The sequence below is a fragment of the Saccostrea echinata genome, unplaced genomic scaffold (genome assembly GCF_033153115.1).
Source record: "Saccostrea echinata isolate AGI-Se365-2 ecotype Australia unplaced genomic scaffold, CSIRO_AGI_Sech_v1 ptg000006l, whole genome shotgun sequence".
NCBI classification, from domain to species: domain Eukaryota; kingdom Metazoa; phylum Mollusca; class Bivalvia; order Ostreida; family Ostreidae; genus Saccostrea; species Saccostrea echinata.
In genome coordinates, this window is record NW_026889755.1 from 12,548,434 (window position 1) to 12,571,352 (window position 22,919).

At 31.7% G+C, this 22,919-nt stretch overlaps 1 protein-coding gene and 1 long non-coding RNA gene across 2 annotated transcripts; both read left to right on the forward strand.

The window, feature by feature from the left end:
• Nucleotides 1-44: 44 nt before the first annotated feature.
• Nucleotides 45-1,467, forward strand: LOC133180286 (uncharacterized). The gene is made up of 3 exons (XR_009720317.1): nt 45-130; nt 469-566; nt 1,405-1,467. It is a non-coding gene; the product is annotated as an uncharacterized LOC133180286 (long non-coding RNA).
• Nucleotides 1,468-1,485: 18 nt separating this feature from the next.
• On the forward strand, nt 1,486-21,720 carry LOC133180400 (uncharacterized). The gene is made up of 24 exons (XM_061314935.1): nt 1,486-1,495; nt 2,123-2,235; nt 2,347-2,581; nt 2,683-2,726; nt 3,550-3,678; nt 4,228-4,324; nt 5,165-5,206; nt 5,376-5,482; nt 6,172-6,275; nt 7,227-7,497; nt 7,863-7,948; nt 10,588-10,636; nt 10,872-11,000; nt 11,683-11,928; nt 12,042-12,219; nt 12,980-13,139; nt 13,779-14,056; nt 14,670-14,751; nt 17,978-18,011; nt 19,947-20,012; nt 20,211-20,265; nt 20,629-20,700; nt 21,351-21,440; nt 21,642-21,720. The coding sequence occupies exons 1-24, from the start codon at nt 1,486-1,488 to the stop codon at nt 21,650-21,652; spliced, it is 2,688 nt and encodes an 895-aa protein (XP_061170919.1). The 3' UTR covers nt 21,653-21,720.
• The last annotated feature ends 1,199 nt before the right edge of the window (nt 21,721-22,919 follow it).

Consider the following 22,919-nt stretch of genomic DNA (forward strand, 5'->3'; position numbering starts at 1 on the left):
TCGTCTTCATTTGGAGTACAACACAGTCTTTATCTGATTTTTGCAAATATTCCCGAGGACACTTCAAGGGAACAACCCAACAGCGATGAACATATATTTCAAGCTCTGGCAGATGTGAGAAAATTTGCTCGTAGGTACCAATAATCCAATTATATTCACTGTGTAAAACATTTGACAGAAATTGATTTTCAGCAAGTAAGATTACACTTCAATTAAGGTATTTCTAAATGTAAATATAAGCATTGAATTGTAAATGTTGGATGTTCATCGTGTCGTTATACGGACAGCTATGGGGAAGTGTGCAACAAAGAATTTTTTTTAATTAATTTATCAGCACACGTCCGTGTTTCGACACGATGAACGTCCACAATTTATAAGCTCCAAACTATTTCATTTGCTCGCATTTTTGTTTTTCTCCATTGGCTTAGATTTATTGAATTGACTTTTAATTATATGCATAATTTACAGACAAAAGTCGTTTGCCATGTCAGCTAGCCATTGAAAGGGTTTTATTTTTTCAAGAAGTAGTTGTTATCCATAAAAATACAGAAAATGTCATAATACAGGTAATGTCAGGCTAGAATTCATTTCTTTAAGGTGAAAATAAGGACGCTATTTTTGTCTTTGAATGTTAAATTCCTGTTGGTTGTAAACAGTTTAAAACACTTTATGTATTTGCACAAACATATGTATTCCGGTTACCTCCTTTGTGAATTGAAAAAGTATCAGAAAGAAATCATCATAATATACATATTTTCGTTCTGCAACTTAGCATTTTTATAAAAGATTCTAAATTGAAACTTTAAAATTCAGTATTCGGACGGGCAGATGGCTATTCATGATTTTAGCCAAGAAGGATGGCCATATTTCAAGTATTAAAAAATCTAATTTTCGTGATGTCGCCCGCGTGGCGCAGCGGTTAGAGCGTCTGCTCTAGAGTCGCGGAGTAAGGAGCTAATCCTTACGTCGCGGGTTCGAATCCAATGTGGGACGTGGAGACCGGTTCTTCGAATGAGACTGTATAAACCAAGGTCCCGTGTCGCAGTAGGGGTTGGCACAAGAAAGATCCCTCGCTGCTCAATGGTCTTAAGTGCCGAGTATAGGTATAAATTTGCAGCCCTCCATCGGCAAGCGGTGGCTTCTCCATATGAATGAAAAAGTCTCGAGAGGGACGTTAAACAACAAACAAAAAATAATTTTCGTGATGAAATTTGGCAATGTGCATGTCATTAAGAATAAATATTTTAAGGCAACTTAAAATGCCTTTTTAAGTTCAGAGTAAAACTTTTTTCTTTTCTTCTGTTTTAATCCTTATGCAGTGGAGCTAATTCAATGAACGTTATGATTAAAATTAAAAATTGTAAACACAGAAATCAACAAATATCTATTGGCATTTAATATCAGGAGCTGACAAAATTGGGTTTAAAGAAATTTATCAGGGGAGACACATCCGAGGATGAAGACGAGCTGATATATTTTCAGCGTATGTTTCAACGTAAGTTTATTACTTGTATTTGTAAGTAACATTATGAAAAAAAAATTTGAAATAGAAAATAAAACATCCGACATGAGCCTAGGGACGCGATTTGTCAATCTATTCTACTAGATATATTTTTTGTACATTCATAACCTGTTTGTAATAATTGTTTATATTCCAGCTTCCAAAAAGAAGTCCATTATAGAAGTTGCATTGTTCTATAAATGAAAAATAAAAGGATCCACCTAACACATGAAAAATACTTACCCATCACTAGCATTGTAAAAATTGATATATATTTTAAGCGTTTGTGATGGTTTAATTTTCACTTCTGTCCTCTTTATAAACCCTTGGTCAGGAATATATTTCTTCCAAAAAATTGATTTCATAGTTATACAACTGAGATGTTTTAGTTTCGTATTTAATTATATGAAAATATGTTATGTAATTGAGGGGATCTGCCAGTTACTAATAACATACCTATATCCAGTTTTAAGAACATCAGGTACCATCTTCAATTTTTCCTTTGGAGTCAATATTGCAGGAAACGCTAATATCGTTATATCCAACGAAATTACCAATCAGGATGTTTGTTCAGTGCATCATGTATTTAAAACAAGTTGAATACCAATACTTATATTTTAGATCTGAGTGGAAGAGTTCCATTACCAGCATGTATTTCAATTAGGAACGGAGTCACCCATGACGATGTCCTCAGGAGTGTGTCCATGAACAAAATCCCTGTCATAAGCTTCAAGGTTATCAGTAGTTAAAATGTACAATGAATTGCATATCAGAAGTTTATAAAGTGCTATGTTTTCTGAATTGAAATCTCATGACTGTGTTTTGCTTCTAACTTCTTATTTTAGAAAAAGACAAAAGATGTTTTCATTTTGATAATGGAAGATAAAGGATACTATATTAAAGCTCTTGAGCATAAACTGGATTTGAAAAATCCCTGGAAGGTTATAGAGGTTTTTCCCAAAGATTACGACATTGGGTGTTATGACCAAGATGATTTGGAAGATGAAATAACTAAACTCGAGGACATATCTTACGACCTCGAAAATGTGGACGCACTGGTTTGCTATCTTTTGATTGGAGGTTTGTTGTGTATATTTTGTATTTCTCCTGTGAAGATTTTTTTAAAATGCTTTATAATCTATAGATAATTTTATAATCTATAAACTTTTCTTTATTTTCAGTTTATATGTACCAAAATGCAAATGGCTCAAACAATAAAATTTTTGTAAGTACACAGAACTCGATGTCTGTAAACACACCTTTTTAATGAAGGTTATGCAATTTAGTTAGAATAACTTTGTCTGCGTGCTTTTATGCCCATAATATAAATATAATTCACAATAGTCTATCATGATTTTAAAAAATGAAATGCAGGTATATCATCACTTTCACCCAATGTCATATGGATACTTAGTATCTTCAAGGTCGTCTTTAAGTTTATAATTACATTACATAGCGTATATGATTTACATTGCATTGCTTATGACCAACCTACTTCTGATTTTCAAGATTATAAATCTGGATAAGTTCAAAGTCATTGGCAGAAAAGATCATCACTTAACCATTTTTCAGCGATCAGGAAACTTTGAGAAAATTGCTTTTGAGCACAGGCAGAGGTTTTTATTTCATGGACAGGTTAAATGTCAATAAAAGAAAAACTGTGATCTATAAGTATGTACAGTAAAATTCTTAAAACTCAAACATGCACTTCACTCAGAGATTGGTAATCAGTAGTACACATCTGTAAAAACAAAAACTTTGGAATGATTACTATTCAAACCAATGTTACTGGGATGAAACAAAATGTCAGTGGCGGCCTGATAATATGTAGTAAATTGACGTATGGTTAGTTATACATGGTCTGAATAACGGGGGAGTATTGGAAGTATAATTATATAATTAGTAATAAAAGGAGTATTGGGAGTATATATGATAAAAGGTCAGAATAGAGGGGATGCACTGGAATTACATTTGTTATCTTTTTCTCCATAATTGTATTTATAAATTTTGCATTTTTTCTTGAACTCATAAACATTTTCTTTTTACAGGGAAACTTCACTGATACATACCCAAATGCATTGTCCATGTATTTATTGAAAACAGGGAACTGGAAAATTCCACGAAATGTCATCATAAAATCTTTTAGCTATCGATCAATCGAGTTCATCTTTGAAGAAGTGCGTATATCAGTTTAATAAAAATAATAAACAAACATATACATGTTTAAGGGTCACCTATCACTCTCATTACACCAATAGCTATCCGATTTAATCCCTCATTGAACATAGCCCGGCAAGTTTGGAAAAGTTTTGATTTTTTTTTCTTTTTTCTCTGAAATACCAGAATTATTTGAAATTATATCTATAAAAATGCATAAGGGTGAAAAAGGAGAGAAAGTTAAAATGTGTAGAAGAGTAATATACGCCTTTTATACGGATACCAGTTATCGTTCGTGCAGGAGAGAATGTGAATATGCCTTAAATGACCGTCGCACCCATGGTCCTTTTTTGGGGATTAACCATTTTGCAAAAGCAAAAGACGTGCATTACATAAACAAAATAAGTCTTTGATATTATATAATGGATAATCCAAATAACACTTAAAAATGTCATGTTCATTCAAGTTCGAAAAAAAAATCTTGCTTCAGGAACTGAATTACGCGTGATCTACACTTGGATTCTTCAAAAAATACAGGTGGAAACAATTTCATTTTCTTATTTTTTTAGCAAATGATTGAGCAGTTTAAAGAAGGTCTTTGGAAGGAGTTAGAACTAATGACCAAATCAGCATATACAGCACCGAAATGGAAAGGTGGTGAGTCAGGTAAGATATTAAAACAATCATTTTTTTCGCTAAATCAACACTACTGTCTTTTCTATTTGTACCCCAAAGGGCTTTTAGCCGAGAACTAACTGAACTGTATCACACAGAGGATGACTTCAACTTTCCAATCTGCAACTTCCGTAATTTATTTAGTTTTATTCCAACATCACCAGTATATGGTGTTTGCTCCACACTGATTCGATGCCAAGAGGATGCTTCGAGAACGATCCATTTTTAAACTTGGGCAAGAAACTAACAAATAAGTTGATATTACAAGGATTCCAACATTCTCATTTAAAGTCAGCTTTGCGCAAATCCTACTATTGTTACAATGACCTTGTTCGGAAATACAACCTATCGTTTGGGGTAATTTTTGTCCGACATGCGTTAGGTCATTGCTTTTATAATTAATGTGACACGGATAACACCTCATACCTGATCAAAAGAAAGGCTCACAACGGGTGTGTCCAGTCGACAGGAGTAAGGATGCTTGCTCCTCCTAAGCAATTGATCCGACCTCTGATGTTTCCAGGAGCTCTTGTTTTTGCCCTGTTTACGATTTGATTTTTTACTGCATTTATGAGCATTATCACTGTTCCTTATCTTTATCTTTTACAGTTTAATGTTGTACAGTTTGCTTATGGTAAAGGGTATTAACATTTACCAAAAATAATTTAAACATTTAAAAAATTATGTAAATATTACCTTTCATATCGAGATATATTGTATATTTTTTGTTAGAATTCCCAAAAATGGCTCTCAGGGATAAAAAAAAAGGTATTGTACTTAATTCTTACTTTTAGAAGTATATAAATGACTGATTATTAATGTTTTTTGTAGATTCAGATGAAAAAGAAGAGGACGTAGTTGATTCAAAAATGGGTTGGCGACCAATTTTTAACGAATAAGATAATTTTTCCAAACAGATTTAAGTATTTTCGATTCCGTATTCATTACTGATAACAGGCGTAGCTATTTTTTTTTTATTGTTTCCATGCGTTGGTTATATTATATTCATAATATCTCTAAATTTGCTTTCTTGAATTTTCAGTTGGAAGACTAGATATAAAAATTTCTAGACTTTTTGGATTAATCTTTTTTGCCCTTTTGAAAAAGAAATATTATGAAGGAGCCAAGCAGCTTATTGAGACAGGAAGTGTAAGTATAATTTATTTGAAGCCTTAGTTACTATTACATGTACATAGAGATATGTGATATCTTGTATCAAGGATAAGTCCACAAAGATGTTTTTTCATGAAAAAAAATAGATAATTCTCTAAGTTTCTGTAGTTGCTTGTCGTCAAATGTTGGTTGTAAACGCTTGACAATTTCCAGGTTCTTCTCCAGAACGGGATTTCAACCATTTTTGGTATTTAATATTTATCAGTAAAGACAACATAAAAATTTCATGGTATTAATCCTGACAAAAAATTGGAAATATCTAATTCCATTGGGTTAAGATGTTGGTTGGAGCTTAGTAAATCATATGTTGAAAATGAAATAATTTTTAGATAACCTTCTTTACTTATGATATCAAGCAGTTAAACTGTTGACATGTTTTAATGAGATATGTTCCCCTAAGAAAAACTGAAATACATGACTCCTGGGTTCAGCGTGCTACTAGCATGGTAAAGTCTTTGAAATTACAGTTCATTTTTAGAATCTATTCCATTATCAAGGAGTCAAACTTACATTCATTTCATAAACAGTAACATGATTTGATCCATTGTATGAAAAAGAGGTTTTATTTTTGAAACTGAACACGTTTTGCTTTATTTCTCAATTACCCATCCCAGGGATTCATTTTTAATATAAAGTTCTTATACTATGTAATTATTATCTTTAAGGTTCGTATTCCCCACCTATTGGTTGGTTGTGTCATTTTACAAGATATAGCAAACGATTGGCAAACCAGCCAGATAGAAAAAGACAAGTTGTTACAGATGAAAATGTAAGTACCAAAAAATTACAATTTTCATTATGGGAAAACAACTTAAATCGCAATATATCTGAACAAAAAAAGACGTTTCAGAATACTTTTCTAATGTTTGTGTGAATATAACCTAGTATAAGCTTATGTTAGTTTAAATGCTGGATAATAAACGACTGTTTGTTTCTTTGATTGTAGACTGAAATTAAGTCCCCCGAGAAAGAGAATGTTGTACCCGGAACTTCAGTTGATCAGTTGCACATTGTTTTAAATTTAAGAATATCTAATGAACTTATACTACATCTGTACATAAGGAAATCTCTTTGTCGTGACAGCTGCCTAACTTGATAAAACCTTTGAGCTCTCAAATGAACATTATTACCAATGAGCCATATGTATTGGCATGTGTAGCGGAAATATTTGGACTTTTTGTTAGGTTTTAGTATGTAATCCAAGAGAAATAAGACTATAAGCTATAAGATATATAGCATAAATTGTTTGCCAGAAACATGATCATTAATAATGATTAAACTTGGAATAGAGAACTAATGAGGGTTATATTCATATAGAAAGAACTCCTTCAATCTTTCAGAAGGTAGCTGGGTAATAAACACGTATCTCTTAAGGACATATGATCCAAAAAACCTTTATCAAATTTTATTAAAATAACAACTAAGGCATGTTTATATAAGTAAAATGAATAAGTTTAACCGCATAAATTTTATTTTTTCTCTCTCAGTTTCACAATAATGTGATTTAAAGTGACAACAACTTGTATAGATTAATAAGACTGGTAGCAGAAAGATAGACTTTTGAACATCTTAAAAAGTTTACAATTACTTAATATTCAAGAAATGTAATATTCGCATCATTTACAACAAAATAGGTCCAGAAATATATACCAATACATGTTTTCGTTTGTATCATCTGTCCTTAAGGTATGTTTTGATTCTTAAATGCATCGTAATTTAGGTTGTGCACACAACAGGCCTTACGAATTACAAGTTGTATTCATGAGAGTGACACAAAGGTCTACAAGAAAAGGTATAAAGAGGGGAATGATCCAGATGTACAAGCCAAGGAATTGGGGAAACGAATTGACCATGCTGGAAGACTTTTACTGAATCACGGATACCTAGCAGATGCCATCAAAACAGAGAACAGGGTCTATTTAAACGACGACATTGTCAAGAAAGTTATAAATCAAATGTGGTACAAGCGTGAAAATCTTTCATTACGAAGGGTGAGTCTTCATCTATCAATAAAGTATATTTTCTTTTTTGATCTTACTAGTTGGTAGTTTATCTATTGCTGGCATCTTTATGAAGTTGATAATAAATTTCGAAATCATTTTAGCTTTCTCTCTGAAACAATTAAATCATTTTGATTAAATATTTTATCTTACATATCTTGGCAAAGAGGTATTGTATAATTCGTTTCCTTAATCCCTTTGGAAAGATGGTACCAAAACTTACATTTACTGACAATAGACAATGGAAAAAAAAGAAAAGAATTATAAGCCTATCCCGAAGAGATGTTTTCTGAATCATACTGGACTAACTAAGGACGTAAGATGTAGGTAAATCTCACACTGATTTTATATTTTAGGGCTTGCTTTTTGCCTTTTTGACAGTCTTCCATCTCTTATTATTGCCTCCTTTGATGATCACAATGGAGACCAGACCTTTACAGAGGTAATTTCCTTATGACAATTAATAAATACTTAACACATACATGCACATTAATGAGTTTCAGTTGTCATTAATTCTCAAATGCGCAACAATTTCATCCTTGTAGGATTTGTTGTCCCCCGCTTTCACTGAAAGTGGGGGATATTAATTTGGGTCTGTCTGTCCGTCCGTCTGTATTTCTGTCTGTCTGTAACACTTTCGTTTCCGCGCGATATCTCCAGAACCCTTTGAGCTTTCGCAATGAAATGTTGCATAGCAACTCCCAATGGCCAAAAGAAGAACCCTATTGATTTTGAGGTCAAAAGGTCAAAGGTCAAGGTCATAAATTCTGTCTGTTTTAACACTTTCGTTTCCACGCGATATCTCGAGAATCCTTTGAGCTTTTGCAATGAAATTTTACATAACAACTCCCTGTAGCCTAAGGAAGACCTCTATTGATTTTGAGGTCAAAAGGTCTGAGTTCAAGGTCGTAAATTTATACATTCCGTCTGTGTGTAACACTTTTGTTTCCGGGCGATATCTTAAGAAGCTTTTAAGCTTTTGCAATGAAATTTTGTACCATAACTTCCTAGGGCCTCTCTCACCCCTCTCAAAGTGTCCCGCCTCGTTTTTTAATTATCATTTACATGTATTGTAATCGCCTGCGTGGCGCAGTGGTTAGAGCGTCTGCTCTAGAGTCGCGAAGTAAGGAGTTGATCCTTACGTCGCGGGTTCGAATACCACTATGAGACGTGGATACCGGTCCTTCGGATGAGACCGTATAAACCGAGGTCCCGGGTCGCAGAAGGTGTTGGCACGAAAAAGATCCCTCATTGCTCAATGGCCGTAAGTGCCGAGTATAGGACAAAATTTGCAGCTCTCCACCGGAAAGTGATGGCGTCTCAAAATGAGTGTAAAATTCTCGAGAGGGACGTTAAACAACAAACAAACAAACAAGCATGTATTAAAGTCGCATGGCAATGTTTTTAACACAGGGGCTTGTGGAGATTTATTACGCATAATACAGGTTGTCGGCGGACATTATATTCTTATTACATCTATTAGAACTGTTAAGTAAAGGCTAAATTAGACACCATGTATTGATTAAAATTTTGACGATATCAAACGTCAATATAAACATTATATGTGAGTTAATATTTGCATTTAATTTGCTCTATATTCGAGTACCTGCGTGGTCTAGTGGTTTGTTGCTCGCTTAGCAAGCGAGAGGCCAGGGTTCAATCCCCGGACGATTCTCTCTCTTTTTTTTTTATTTTTTATTTTTTTTTTTTTTTGGATTTACTAAATGATTCTATTAAACATGTGAAATGAAAAAGTTATGATGTCTGGCGTGTACAAACTCATAAAATCATGATAACAGTGTGATAAATATTCTGTTTATTAAAAATAATCTTCTATACACATATTAAAGAATAAGCAATGAAATCTTTATATCCATATTGGCATTTTTTTTTTTAAATTTGCTTCAATATACATGTATACATTAAATAATTCTACAAAGCTTGTTATATCCACGTTCACCTTTCTCTGTTTTTTTCCTCTCAATGTGCTTTCTTATTCTACCTCTTATATAAACCCCGATGCATTGCTACACTTGAGCGATTTTCTGGATTGTCTCTTCACATGCACCATACCTCCGATAATAAAATATCAACTGAATGAAAAACATGTTTTTAAACTTGTAATCATGCTACTTTAAGAACTAATACAAACTTGAAATCTAGTTAGATTTACATTTAAAATACCTTCGATGCAAGGAAGAAAAGTTAAATATTCACCACATGAATTCCACGAAGATGTATCTAATCTTGTAAATATATCTACATACCTGAAATACTGGCCCTAAAACCATAAACTGAGAACAGACATGTCAAAATTTCAAACCAATATAACTTTTTCATCATATATTTGAATTTAAATGTTATATCAAACTGGAAATTTTTAAGCAAAAATATTATTATATTAAACTCATGATATTAAAAATCAAACTTTTGACTTGAGTCTATTCTCAGTTTATGGTCTTGGGATCTGGTCTAAATTCAATGATGTGAACATATCAATAGAATTACACCCAATTTTCCATTCATTGAAATGCATCCCAGAATGAAAAGATCAACTCTTTAGTATTGGTATCTAAAGTTTTCTCGAAAGGGGTGGTGTATAATTTTCAACCTTCTTTTTATAGATATTGCAAAATAATAGTAATAATAAGACACTTTCCCATAACTCAGTGCATTATATAATCGTTGGAGTGGGCAGATTCCATTGTCCTTTTCGGCATAAAATATATGGGCATAATGTAAAAAAGAAAATAATAAATTGTATGACTCGTATCTTAAAAAAGTTGTATCAGACATACTTAGAAATAATTGATGAAAATATTTTAAAATAAATCCGATTCCATTTCTAAGGAAGTGTTACCTCAATTTTATATCCTCCATTCCAACACATGACTTGAGTATTAACATTTTACTGAATATCTACCTCTCCTTTTTTGGTACGAGGAGCACATATAAAAAGTATTATAGGTAAATTTTGTTGTAAAATTATTAAATAAGTAACGAAAACGTAGCAAAACAACTACATGTAATTTTACTTGCATTTCAACACTTACATAGACAAGTATTGCTGTATGTTTGTAGGCTCTATAGACTGTACAAGGTCCCTGTCATGAAAGTTCTTCTAAACATGGTTTGTATATATATATATATATATATATATATATATATATATATATATATATATATATATATATATATATATATATATATATATGTATGTATGTATATATATTTACATATATATGATTTATTATTTACTGAATATTGTAGTATTTAAAATGATTCTTATATATGTGTTGTGTAAAAATTCTTTTCATTTCCATATTTTTCTTCTTTTTTTTCATTTGCGGATCATGCTAAAATAGTTTGGCTGGCTTGCTATTTTAGTAGCATATTCTTACATGCTGCTTTTTGACTTTACTGGTCGAGTTTCAAGAACGCATTGGTTTATAATAGCATGGATGGCATGCTTGTTTATTGATGAAATAAAACAGGTAAATGAATTTCAATTTATTTTAGATACATAAATTTGTACCTTTTGCAAACAAAGGCGTAACAACTACACTGAAAAACCGAAATCTACTTTCGCCTTTTACTTCATTATGCTTATTAAATTGTGATTTAATTTTTTTTTCATGTAATTTATATATTTTATACATAATTTTATTCGCAAAAAGGGAATGGGATTGGACAGCAGATATAGCCTATTTTAGCCCTCTCTCAAAAATTATAAAATTAGCTAGATTTAAAATAAAACTAATTACTTACTAACACTTAGGATTAATCGTGAGTAATATTGTAAAGCGGGGACCTGAAATACTATACACAACATGAAAGCTCATCAGCTTCCAGAATTTATTTCAAATGTCAAGAAAGCAGTATACTCTTTAATAATTAAGATTTATATTCCTGATAGATCTGAGGTCGGGTTTTTCCTTTATTAACACCCCTCCCCAACAAAAACAAGTACTAGTGTATTTTTATATGTCAATATAGTGGTCTGTCTAAAGTATGAGATTGTTAAAAAAAATTGAGTGAGGAGGAACATCAAGATCTTTTGATGAATATTTCTTTAGTTAACAAAGGATCTGTTTATAAATTTCGTCCTCATACATCCATATTATCTTTTATTTGAATAATAGAAATATGATCAACATAATTTTCACATTTTTTTAGATTGTTATTGCAGTAAAAAGGAAGAAAGGCAAAACATACATAACTGATTGGACTAATTACTTAGAGTGGAGTATAATGGTCTTTTACCTTTGTGGAATGCTGGTTAAATGTGGCAATGGGGATACCTATCGAATAGCTGAAAAATGCCTTTTGGTTTTGTCTTTCATTTTAATGTGTATTCGATTTCTTAATCTACTGATTATTTCGGAGATCATCGGAGCAAAGCTTGTGATCATTAGAAAAATGGTAAAGAATAAAGAAAATACGAATAGTTTTACTCGAAATGTTAGACACTTAACTCTCACCAGTTTGAAAAAAAAAACTATTCCTTCATGGAATGCTAAAATTTGTTCTTGCAGTTTGTGGACACCTTTGCATTCCTTATGATAACAACGGTAATAACGCTTTGCTACAGCGTGTCATACTTCGCCATTTTGTATTCAGATGATTCGGACTTAAGTTTTTCTCAGATAGAAAAGATTGTTCGAAATGGATTTTGGATTTTATTTGGTGAACTGTCCCTGGAAAATGATAGATGTAAGTAATTATCACTACCTTTGAAAGAAAAACGACAAGGTTATATTGGAATCGTCATGTCAATATGTCCGTCTGTAATCATTTTTTCAGATACGAATTTTGAAGAATTTATTCACAGTTTGAAGTTGTGCATCTGATATTTTAAATTTTGATTAATTAAGATTTTGTTTTAGGTCTTACGACACGTTCCTCAAATATCTTATTTGTATCTCTTTGTAATATATAAAAAAGTATTCACATTTGTCATTCTCTTGTTATTTCAAAATTGTTTTCAAAATGTCTTTAAAAAATAAGTACACCAAAATTGTGATCTTGATTATATAGGAAACATCACCCTCTGGTATCTTGCACTAATACCTGGTAAGGTATATCGGTTTTTTTTTAGGTAACTTCTTAAAGTAGCACTACTTCAATCACAAATTATATAGTATTGAGGAATGCGTTGTCTGACCTTAGAAGATGTGTTTTTAGGATGTTAATTATTTGACAAAAATATAAGGAATGAATTTCCCGTCTAAACGTTACTCTGATACCAAAAATGTATGTTATTTGAAGTATGCTTTTCCTTAGTTGCCCTGCAGGGGGTACACGTCCTCTTAGGGTAGTTTCTGAATATTTCTGCTTACAATGATACAGGTTGACTGGAAAATGGACAATACTCGAATTTAACAATTAAGCTCTTTGATCATTTTCAAGCTTAATAAGTAATAAAAAAATAAGAACATGGCAATGGGCAAAAAATGAAAGCTTGATATTTCAGTGAAGGAACCTGATTGTACGCTCGACAAAGAAATTTACAACAGTGGTGAGATGGAACGTTGTCCGTCCGAGCTGGGCTTGTTTCTAGCACCATACCTAAAAGCAGTGTATGCATTAATCGCTATCATTCTGCTTCTGAATCTTCTGATTGCGATGTACAGGTATATGTAAAAAAAAAATTAACTTGAATGATTTAAATTAACATGTATTTTTAAAAATTCCTTAATTTGTAGCTTTTGGCCAACCTCATAATAAATGAACTTTTTTTTCTCTCTTTGAATTCATGATGTATGTTCATTAGCCATTTTTATTCTATACTAGTAGAATGATGAAGCTTCCCAGTCTAGGAGAATAATTATTTTATTTAAATATAAACACTCTTAAAACGAAGCTATTAATTGAAATCTTTTCAAGCAACAATTTTCATTTTAAGCATTTTAAAATTAATTAAGGTTTTTCGAAGTCTAAGATATCTTCTTGTAAAAAGTTGACATTTGCATCCAATAAAAGCTCAAATATAAGTACAGTTTTATTGAAATCGGACCTTGTGTTCATAAATATGTTATTAGTAATATGTGAGTTACGTACATGTAAAATATTAAACAGCTTACACATCGTTCACATTGCACACAGTAAACTGGGTTGGTCACGTGACTGATTGTTGCTAGCATTGTAGGAAAAGTTTACGGGTTACTTACTTACTGGAAACTTCTATATTTCATATAAAGACAATAATCAAAACGTACTTTCTTGTTAAAAAGCACAATTCATTGTTTAAAATGATATTTTTTCTGTTTCAGTCATACTTTTGAAGACGTCCACGAGAAAAGCAAGTTCTATTGGTCACAACTTCAATTAGATTTTCTGGAAGAATACAGCGTGAAGACAATTTTCCCCATTCACTTCCAACTTTTAGTACTACCCGTCTCTTTGATCCATTTTGTTATATGGTTCCCTTTCTCTTTTGTACGCAAGAAAATACAAAAGTGTATATGTAGAGACGATGGATATGATAGCGACAGCGAATTCGATGATGAGGATGATGATGAACTCAATAAAAGCCCAATGTTTGTTAGAGGTAGACATTTGGAGTTATACAATTTGCTTGTATGCAAATGCTGATTTTTAAGTTTCAGAAAGTCTTCTATTTGATGCACATGCAAGTGTACAAGTTTAAAAAAGCAGTAAGTCGTTCTTAACATCTCTAGCCTTTTTATCTTATTCTACCATAAAATAGATTATGCAAGCTCCGTAGAAAGTTATATGCAAATTTTTTAAGAGTTTGGTCCAGGGGTAAGTTTCCAAAGAGAGGCTCAAATTTTTACACGGAATTATATAGGAAACAATATTTAAGTTATTTTTTCACTAGAACAGCATAGAAAGATAAATCATAAAACATGTTTGCAAGCATCCGAATACATCAATATGTTGTCTTCAATCCGCTATACTTCAATTTCTTCAAAAATTCATATTCTCTTGGACTGCCAGAAAATTGAAACATAGTTTTCAATGAGAAGTTTCAAAAATCTCTTTTCATAAAACAGCTACAAAGGCCACATTTAGTTATAATAATATGCAAGAATTCGCTTGAATGATAAATGCAATTCAAAAGTAAATACCTAATTGTTCACTCCACTTCCCCATTACGTAGAAATTGTATACCTATTTAAAACACTTTTATCTATTTTCAGTGTTCCTATATGACAAAAACTTTGACCTGAATTTGAAGGAAACACATGATGCCGAAGGACAAGCTGCATTGAAAGCATCAGGGTAAATTTAACATGTTACAAACTTTATTGTATTATTGGAATGTATTTTGAAATGAAGAGGGTTCATATATGCCTTTTTTGTTTGAGTGTTATGTTAATATGAGGGGATTTTCCAAAAAAATCTAACAGTTACATATTTGTAATTTATCTTCAGAATAGTAGGGTTAAGATGATCATTAAGATAGTCGTGGCCCGTTGGATAAATTGTTAATTCAAATAACATGAGTTCAGTGTTTATAAGATAGTACCGAGTTCGTCATAATTTAAAAAAACTTATTTACATAAGGCTAACTTCTTCCTATACAGTCCCTGAAACGTTCTACTTTCCCATTTTTCCGTTCGCTCACCGTTCGTTCACCGTTCGTTCAGCGTGCGTTCACCGTTCGTTCACCGTGCGTTCACCGTTCGCTCTCCGTTCACAGTTTTGCGTTCACCGTTCACCGTGCGCTCGCGTTCACCGTTCACAAAGCGTTCAGCGTTCGCTCTTCGTTCCGTTCACTTTGCGTTCACCTTGCGTTCAGCGTTCACCTATCGTTCAGTTTTCATTGCCATTCGGAACTCCCAAGTGAAAGGACTTATCTTTTTGTAGGTAAGGAGTTACAGATTTTTTAATTTAATAACTAACATATCGTGTTTGAAGAATCATTATTTCATGGGGGAAAATATCTAAGATATATATTTTTATTATTCTAACTTAGCTATTAGGTTATTTATTAAATTACTCTGGAAAATAAATGTTGTTATAAGCACATTCTGTACCTATGTAGAACGATGCTGAAATATTAAATTTAACTAAGGGCAATTTTGTTGTTTTGTTAAAGACGACAAATCGTTAATGGAGATATAATTATCCAAGTCAAATAATTACGCAGCAAAATTACGAAAATATTTATTTCTAACGCGTTTCTAACGCGTTTTTTAATTCAATTACTACAGAAAATATGATAGAACTAGTTCTGAGAGTTATACATAGTACTGCGGATTACTGTTAATTTATTATCTTTGAGCGAATTAAATTGATAGTGTATTTAAAGGAAATATTTATTTAAAATGTAATGCACTACAGAATTTTCGCTACTATAATACATGTATGTAAAGTCTATAGTTATAGAGAAAAAAATTCTTTCTTCACCGTAACTTTATATGTTTGCCATTCGATATGATTACCCCCCCCTTTTTTCCCCTAAATCGGTTACTTAGTCAGTACTGTATTTCCAGAAAATTTTAATTAACCTGTTAAAAAAAAGTTAAGGTCTTTTTTAGAACAAAAATTTCAGTCTCAAAACAAACATGCATCTAAAAAAGTCACAAAACAATAGTAGTTCACAATGTACAAGTGTCGGCGGTGGTATTTGAAATTGGCAGAGAGTATGTTTCAAATTCAAGTGTTAATGCCCAATATATTTTATTCATTTATTATTCAAATGTTGGTATCAAATCTAGAAATGATAAAAATAAATGTTATAACTTGTTGGAAATACTCGCACTTCGTCTTCGATGTGACGAAACTTTCACATCTGCACAGGGTCGAATGATTTTGATTGACAGGACAAGCACGTGGACTTCGTGTGAACTTGAAGCAGGAAAATAAAAACGAGTAATACTGTCAAACAGATGGATATGATTTGTTGATTAAAAATAAATGTTACTTTCAATGTCTAATATATTTAGAAAAAAATTTCAGAGTTATTGTTTGATATAGGTACAAACATTTAGTGAAGCCTGAAAGGAAGGGGGGGGCTAAAACGGAATCTCTCTCTCTCTCTCTCTCTCTCTCTCTCTCTCTCTCTCTCATTTGTCTGTTTAATAAAAATTATAACAGCATATTACTTAAATATCAAGTTCTGAAAATTGAATTTATAACAAATAAAATGAATATGTATCTTTGTATTTTCTTGTCCGAGTATAATCACGGCCATCTACAGATACATGTAGAAGTCTGCTCAATAAATCATCATGAAAAATAGAAATGACACATAATATATTATTGTATTAAAAATTTAAAATACGAGCGTATAAATGCAAACCGTCCACTGACCTTTGTAATTAATTTTTTTCATTACTTTACATGAAATCGCCTTGACATGGAGATATATGAATGGATGTTACAATCGCTTTAATTCATTCTGTAAGTCAGAAGTTTTCTCTGATTTGTTATCAAATAAGAATAAACATTTTTATTTTCCAACTAAAAAAAATATCTTTTATATATCTTTTATACTTCAGCGTTCGGCAACAATTGCAATGTTTTAATGCGTTAAAAATCGTATGATTAAAAACTTAATGTGCATGAATCGTCTTTCTTAGGACAATTTTGGAGAATTTATTTTATTTACTTATGTATTCATTCATTTATTGGTTTACTTATTTATTTATTTATTTTTTTTTTGGCACCTGACATTATAATACAATAAAATAGTCAATGCAAGGAAAAGATCAGAGGCATTCCGAATATATCGTTCATCTTGCGTTCGTTCACCGTTCACTTTGCGTTCGCGTTTGCGCTCCGTTCGCGTTCTGCGTTCGCTCACCGTTCACCGTTCACACATCGTTCACCAAGTTGCGTTCAGCGTTCACACATCGTTCACTCACCGTTCGCTCTGCGTTCGTTCAGCGTTCGTTCACCGTTCGTTCAGCGTTCACTCACCGTTCAAGTGGGAAAGTAGAACGTTTCAGGGACTGTATGCTTGTTATTGCAAAAAAGATGTTCTGAATTTTAAATACTGTAAACGTACTTTTCTCCACGGGGTTATAATTCCGCGGAATCACATTTCCGTGTAATTCGCGAGTAGTAAATTACGGGACTGTCTTTGATTGCCTTTTTATGTCTTAAATAAACTTTTAAGAACGCTGTGAAAATTTCCGAGGAAATTCTTGACCAAGTCCATAGCATTAATTAATCCCACGCGGAAAAAGTACGTCTACAGTACAAGAAAGGGCCCATGTAGCCATTGTCATACATTTCCAACAAAAAAGTCGTCGTTCTTGCTGTGTAGGATGTATAAGTAATATCAAAATATGCTTTGAAATGAATAATGATAATAAAGTTACAGTCTTGGTAAAGTTTGTGTCAAAAAAGAATCTACTATATTTTCATTTCAGGCAGCGGCCTCTCCTTACCATTAATGTTATTCTTCTTGTATAATGACAAAACGGAAAAAAGCTGTTGATTCATGAATATCTGTATTGATACTTTGCAATGAATTTTTGTTTATGTTTCATTCCAGTGATTTGGACACAAAAGATGAAGACAAAATAACGGTAAATCTTCTAGCAATAATGTTGAATGCCCCCCCCCCCCCAAATAAAAAAAATTCAAAACCAGACATACACTTGACTATTCTCTTACAAGCTGCCATTAAAGAAAGAATACGCATCCAAACCAAAGATGATTTTTTTTTCTCTATTCAAAAGTACAAATTGTTTTATTTGCTCTTCTTTGGATAAAAGATTTCAAAGCCACTACTAAACTGAATTTACCCGAAATTAAGAAATATTATTCTTGGTAGTAATTATAAAAATATTTTCAAATTGATGTAAACAAAGAAGGTAGTGATTAACTCTCTGGAGAAAAGGAAGATATTCTTAAATTGGAAATATATCCATAGGCCTAAATGCCCAGCCCAGAGTTCACCAGAAATTAAACATGAAAATTTGTATTAGTGTCTGAAGGTTAATAAAAATATCTTAGACAGTTTCTTTAAAACTGAAGTTTATAGACAATAAATAATAATAAAGTCAAAGATAATTGGGAATGTCTATGAAAAATTTAGGGGATATTGTTGATAAATTCTAATCCAATTTATATCATTGGCATATGTTTACATAAAAATATCTTGAATATTTTTGAAATAGAAAATGCAAAATTAAGAAAGGTAAAGTAAAGTTCAAAGTTTTTACATGCAGTACAATTATCTTACTAATATGTATCAATATATGAAGTTTGCTAACAATATATTGAAACCTAAGCTAAACACTTATTTAAGAAATTTTAAGTCAAGGTCAAAGGAAAGGTCAAGAAAAATAAATGTTGATGCCGGCAGTTGAATAGCTATCATCAAAAAGTTTTGGCATATAAGGTTTGATAAGAATATCTTCAATAGTTTATTTGAAACTGAGATAAACACCAATTTCAAAAAAAAGGATGATCAATGTCAAAGGAAAAAGGTCAAAAAGATTGATGCAGATGAGTTTAGCTTCCATCAGTATGTATCGGCATATGAAGTTTGAATACAACATCTTGAATGGTTTCCTTAAAACTGAGGTAAACATAATTTAACAAAAGTTTTTTCAATGTCAAAGAAAGGTCAAGGACAACAAAATGTTGATGCAGTTAAATAGTTTTTATCAATATGTATTAGCATGCAAGGTTTGATAAGAATATCTTCAACACTAATATAAAATAGGAAAGGTCAAGATCAAAGGAAATATCAAGGTAAAAATGTTGATGCAGTTGAATAGCGAACATCGGTATGTATCAGCATATGAAGTATGACAACAGTATCATAAATAGTTTCTTAAAATTGAAGTAAGCACATTTTTCTGAAAAATAATGTCAAAGGGAAGATCAAAGTTAAAAAATGTTGATGCAGTTGAATAGCTAACAGCAGTATGTATCAGTATCTGAAGTTTGATAACAACATCTTGAACGGTTTCCGTATAACTGACTTCAGAAAAGTAAGGTCAAGGTCAAAGGAAAGACTAAGGTTAAAAAATGTTGATGCAGTTGAATAGCTCTAATCAATGTTTCAGCATAAAAATTTTGATAAAAATATCTTGAAATTTTTTTTTTAATTGAGCTAAACGCAAGCGCGACGGAAAGACAGACGGTAGGACGGAAGACGGACATGACAAACGCTCTATGCCCTGGTCATATTCATGATGGGGCGAAAATAGGGCCTACAGTACTGGTGCCAGAGGGTCTTATTACAAAATAGATATAATTCATAATGTAAGAGGTATTGTGAAACGTAAAAAAACATGGCTTTCAAATACAATATACACAATGTACATAATACAAATTTCCTTGCTGTGTTGAACATTTCGACTATTCTTTAAATATTTAAACCAAAAACTTTTTTGAGTTCAGGCAAAGTAATTGTAACAGATTTAATATTAAGAAAATAAGTGTCTCTGTATTTTTGTCTCTCTTTTCTCTTAGTTGATTAAAATTGTGTAATGATGTATTTCTACCAGGTTCTTCAAAGGAAAATGAAAAGACACAAAAAAATCACAAGAAGTATTGATGGAAGGACCTCCAAGGTCAGCTTCAATATGTGATTTATGATAACAACTTGTTCTTCTTTTTCTTTGCGCAAATAATTGATTGCAGTTTTTATTATTTGTTCAGAAATCTGTGTAAAGTGTACCAAGATTAAATTGTAATAAATACAAATCCTGAAGTTTAAAATTTAAATTAGAATAATGAACGCTTATTAGTTTGCAATCTTTTCCTTGTAGATAATGTCAGAGATAATGCAGATAAAGAAAAATATAAGAGACCTGCATCACGCTAGTGAGTACATAATGTTTTAATAGACAACTTATATCTTAATTTGAATGAATTTACAGTAAATCTGAAGTTCATCGAAATGAAAATTCCAATTAGGAAAAAAAAGTCTTAAGTTCACTTTAAAAAGTTATCTTTCCTAATTTCATCAGACTCAAAACACTGAGGAATTTTTGAATGACTAAAATCCAGAATAAGGTTCTAATTTGAAAAATGTGTTGTTGTTTTTTTTTACTAACGAAATTACTAAAATCAGCAAGACAACTGTATATTGTGTCCATTATAATTTTTTTTAATCAACATTGTAGATTTCAACTCGAATTTCCTCCAATTTGAAAAATAAAACATATGTCTGAAATATATTTTTAGTATCTCCAAATACTATGCCAGAGGAATACGAAAGGAGTGACTCAAGAGTGTTCAATGACATCTGGGGTATAGGTAAGGTGTACATTTTATTCCTGACCTTGACAACTTGCATCCAAACAACACCTAAACAATAAAAATTAACAAAACCATATATATCCTATAAAAAAAATCTCAAATATGACCAAAGCATTGCAATGTATAAATATAGGGAAGATTAATCCTCAACGGCGACTGCATAGACACCTAGGATGAGACTTTCTGATATATGTGACCTACATATACGTATTACATCAATTCACTTTACACTTCAAATAATTTTTCAATAAAATGGTTTTATTAATTGAAGCAAAACTATAAACTCTTAATAGACATATCCCCCTTGCGAGTGTGATATATTAGTTTTCTCTGAATTTTACATCTTAAGAAAGTAAGGTACAAAAACTCCGATTCGTAAATTCGCAATCATTCTTTACAGATTTAATTAGTAGTTATCAGCTGTATATAGTGTCCCATACCGCCGTCATGGAAAAAGGGGAGATAATTAGAGGGAAAAACAGTAAAAAGGAATTCAAAAATATTTTAGTGTATTTAAAAGTTAAAAGGATCTATTATATACCCTAATCCTGCAAACAGTTTTGCGGTTGCAATAAACCCAACACATTTTAACAACATTCATGTATTATTTATTCCATGAAAAAAGTATATATATGCATTAAACTTAGATACTTTAAGAAGACAACGTCTCATGGATATGCTATCGGGGGAGGATTCCTTCATGGACTCCGGTTCATCGGACGATTCTGAAAAGTATGGTAAGGCATTAACACTGTAATTAATTTTTTTCCCCCAATTTTAATTTCAAATATATCTTGAATGATAAGTGCAATACTATAGTAACTAAAACGATTTGTATTTCAATTGAAATTACTCTTGATTTGAAATATCTATCCGATTTTCAGAGCTACAGGGTCAGATTTTATCCGCAAAGCTAAGTTTTTACTATATCATTTCAGATACGGACTAAAAATCCACTTGAACCTTGGAGTGTTTCATTTAAATTTCACAATATTCAATACTTAATATATATTATACACCTGTTTACTGGCTATGAGGACAATAGCAAATTTATCGTCCCCCAAGACAGCGACTATTTCCCGAGGCGCAGCCGAGGGAAATAGTTGCTGTCGAGGGGGATGATAAACTTGCTATTGTCCGAATAGTCAGTATATAGATGTTTTATTATACGTAAGACGACTTTACTTTTGTTACGTCACAAACCAGGTACGTCACAATATAATAACCCATATAGGTTTAAGATGAAAAACGAGGGGAATGGAATGCTTCCGGTGAATACTTTGATGACTATTTTACCATGGGCAAATAGCACAAAAACTATTCCACGGTAGGGGCTGTTTAGAAAAAATAGAAGATTTCTCTGTCATACTTTTATGTAGAAAAAATTCACAGAGGTATTTTATATATATATATATATATATATATATATATATATATATATATATATATATATATATATATATATACGGAAATGAATGTAATGATTAATGTAAAAAAAACTTTGCATATGTAGATTTGTTTACGAATCTGTGTTTGCATGTGTTTGTGGTGAATGAAAGATATTATAAAACGCCACGTTTACGTTTTTTTCAATCATGTTGTATGATAGTAAATTTAGTGTTTTGTATTTAGTTTGAGGCATTCGGCTAACATATTGTAGAATAAAAAATATTTTTGAGGAAAATAAAATTGTACTTTAAATGTTTCTAGCTTTATTTTCGCTAAACAATCTCTTGTTATTAGAAGCCTCAGACAAATTTAATTCTTAAACTGTGTTTAAACCACAGCAAAATTATACAACTTGTAATTACAAAAGTTTATACTGGTATTTTAGGAATAAGAATTACGTTTATATGTTATCATCTGTAAAAATGTAAACCATGCTTTTTATCGAAGCGCGCTTAAATGTTGACATAAGTGATTTATATTTGTTTGATGTGAAATAAATATTGATATTCACCTGTCATTAGTTACATTACTTGTCTTCATTGTTTTCTTATTTGTGATCAGTTTCAGTCATAACGATCTATTAAACATATATCCCAAAACGCAAACAATTCGAAGAACTAGAGCAGAGCTTTACTGGATCAGGAAACACTAGGCATGGCCTTTCCGTATGGTTGCAACGACCATATAAATGATACAGGAATCTCTCAAGCCATTATTGTGCAAATGAGAATGCAATGGAACTTTAAACAATGCACCTACACGTAGGC

Coding starts and splice junctions, on each gene's coding strand:
- LOC133180400 (XM_061314935.1), top strand. Junction 5,483..6,171: donor AGCTTATTGAGACAGGAAGT/GTAAGTATAATT, acceptor ATTATCTTTAAG/GTTCGTATTCCCCACCTATT. Junction 12,220..12,979: donor GTCCCTGGAAAATGATAGAT/GTAAGTAATTAT, acceptor TTGATATTTCAG/TGAAGGAACCTGATTGTACG.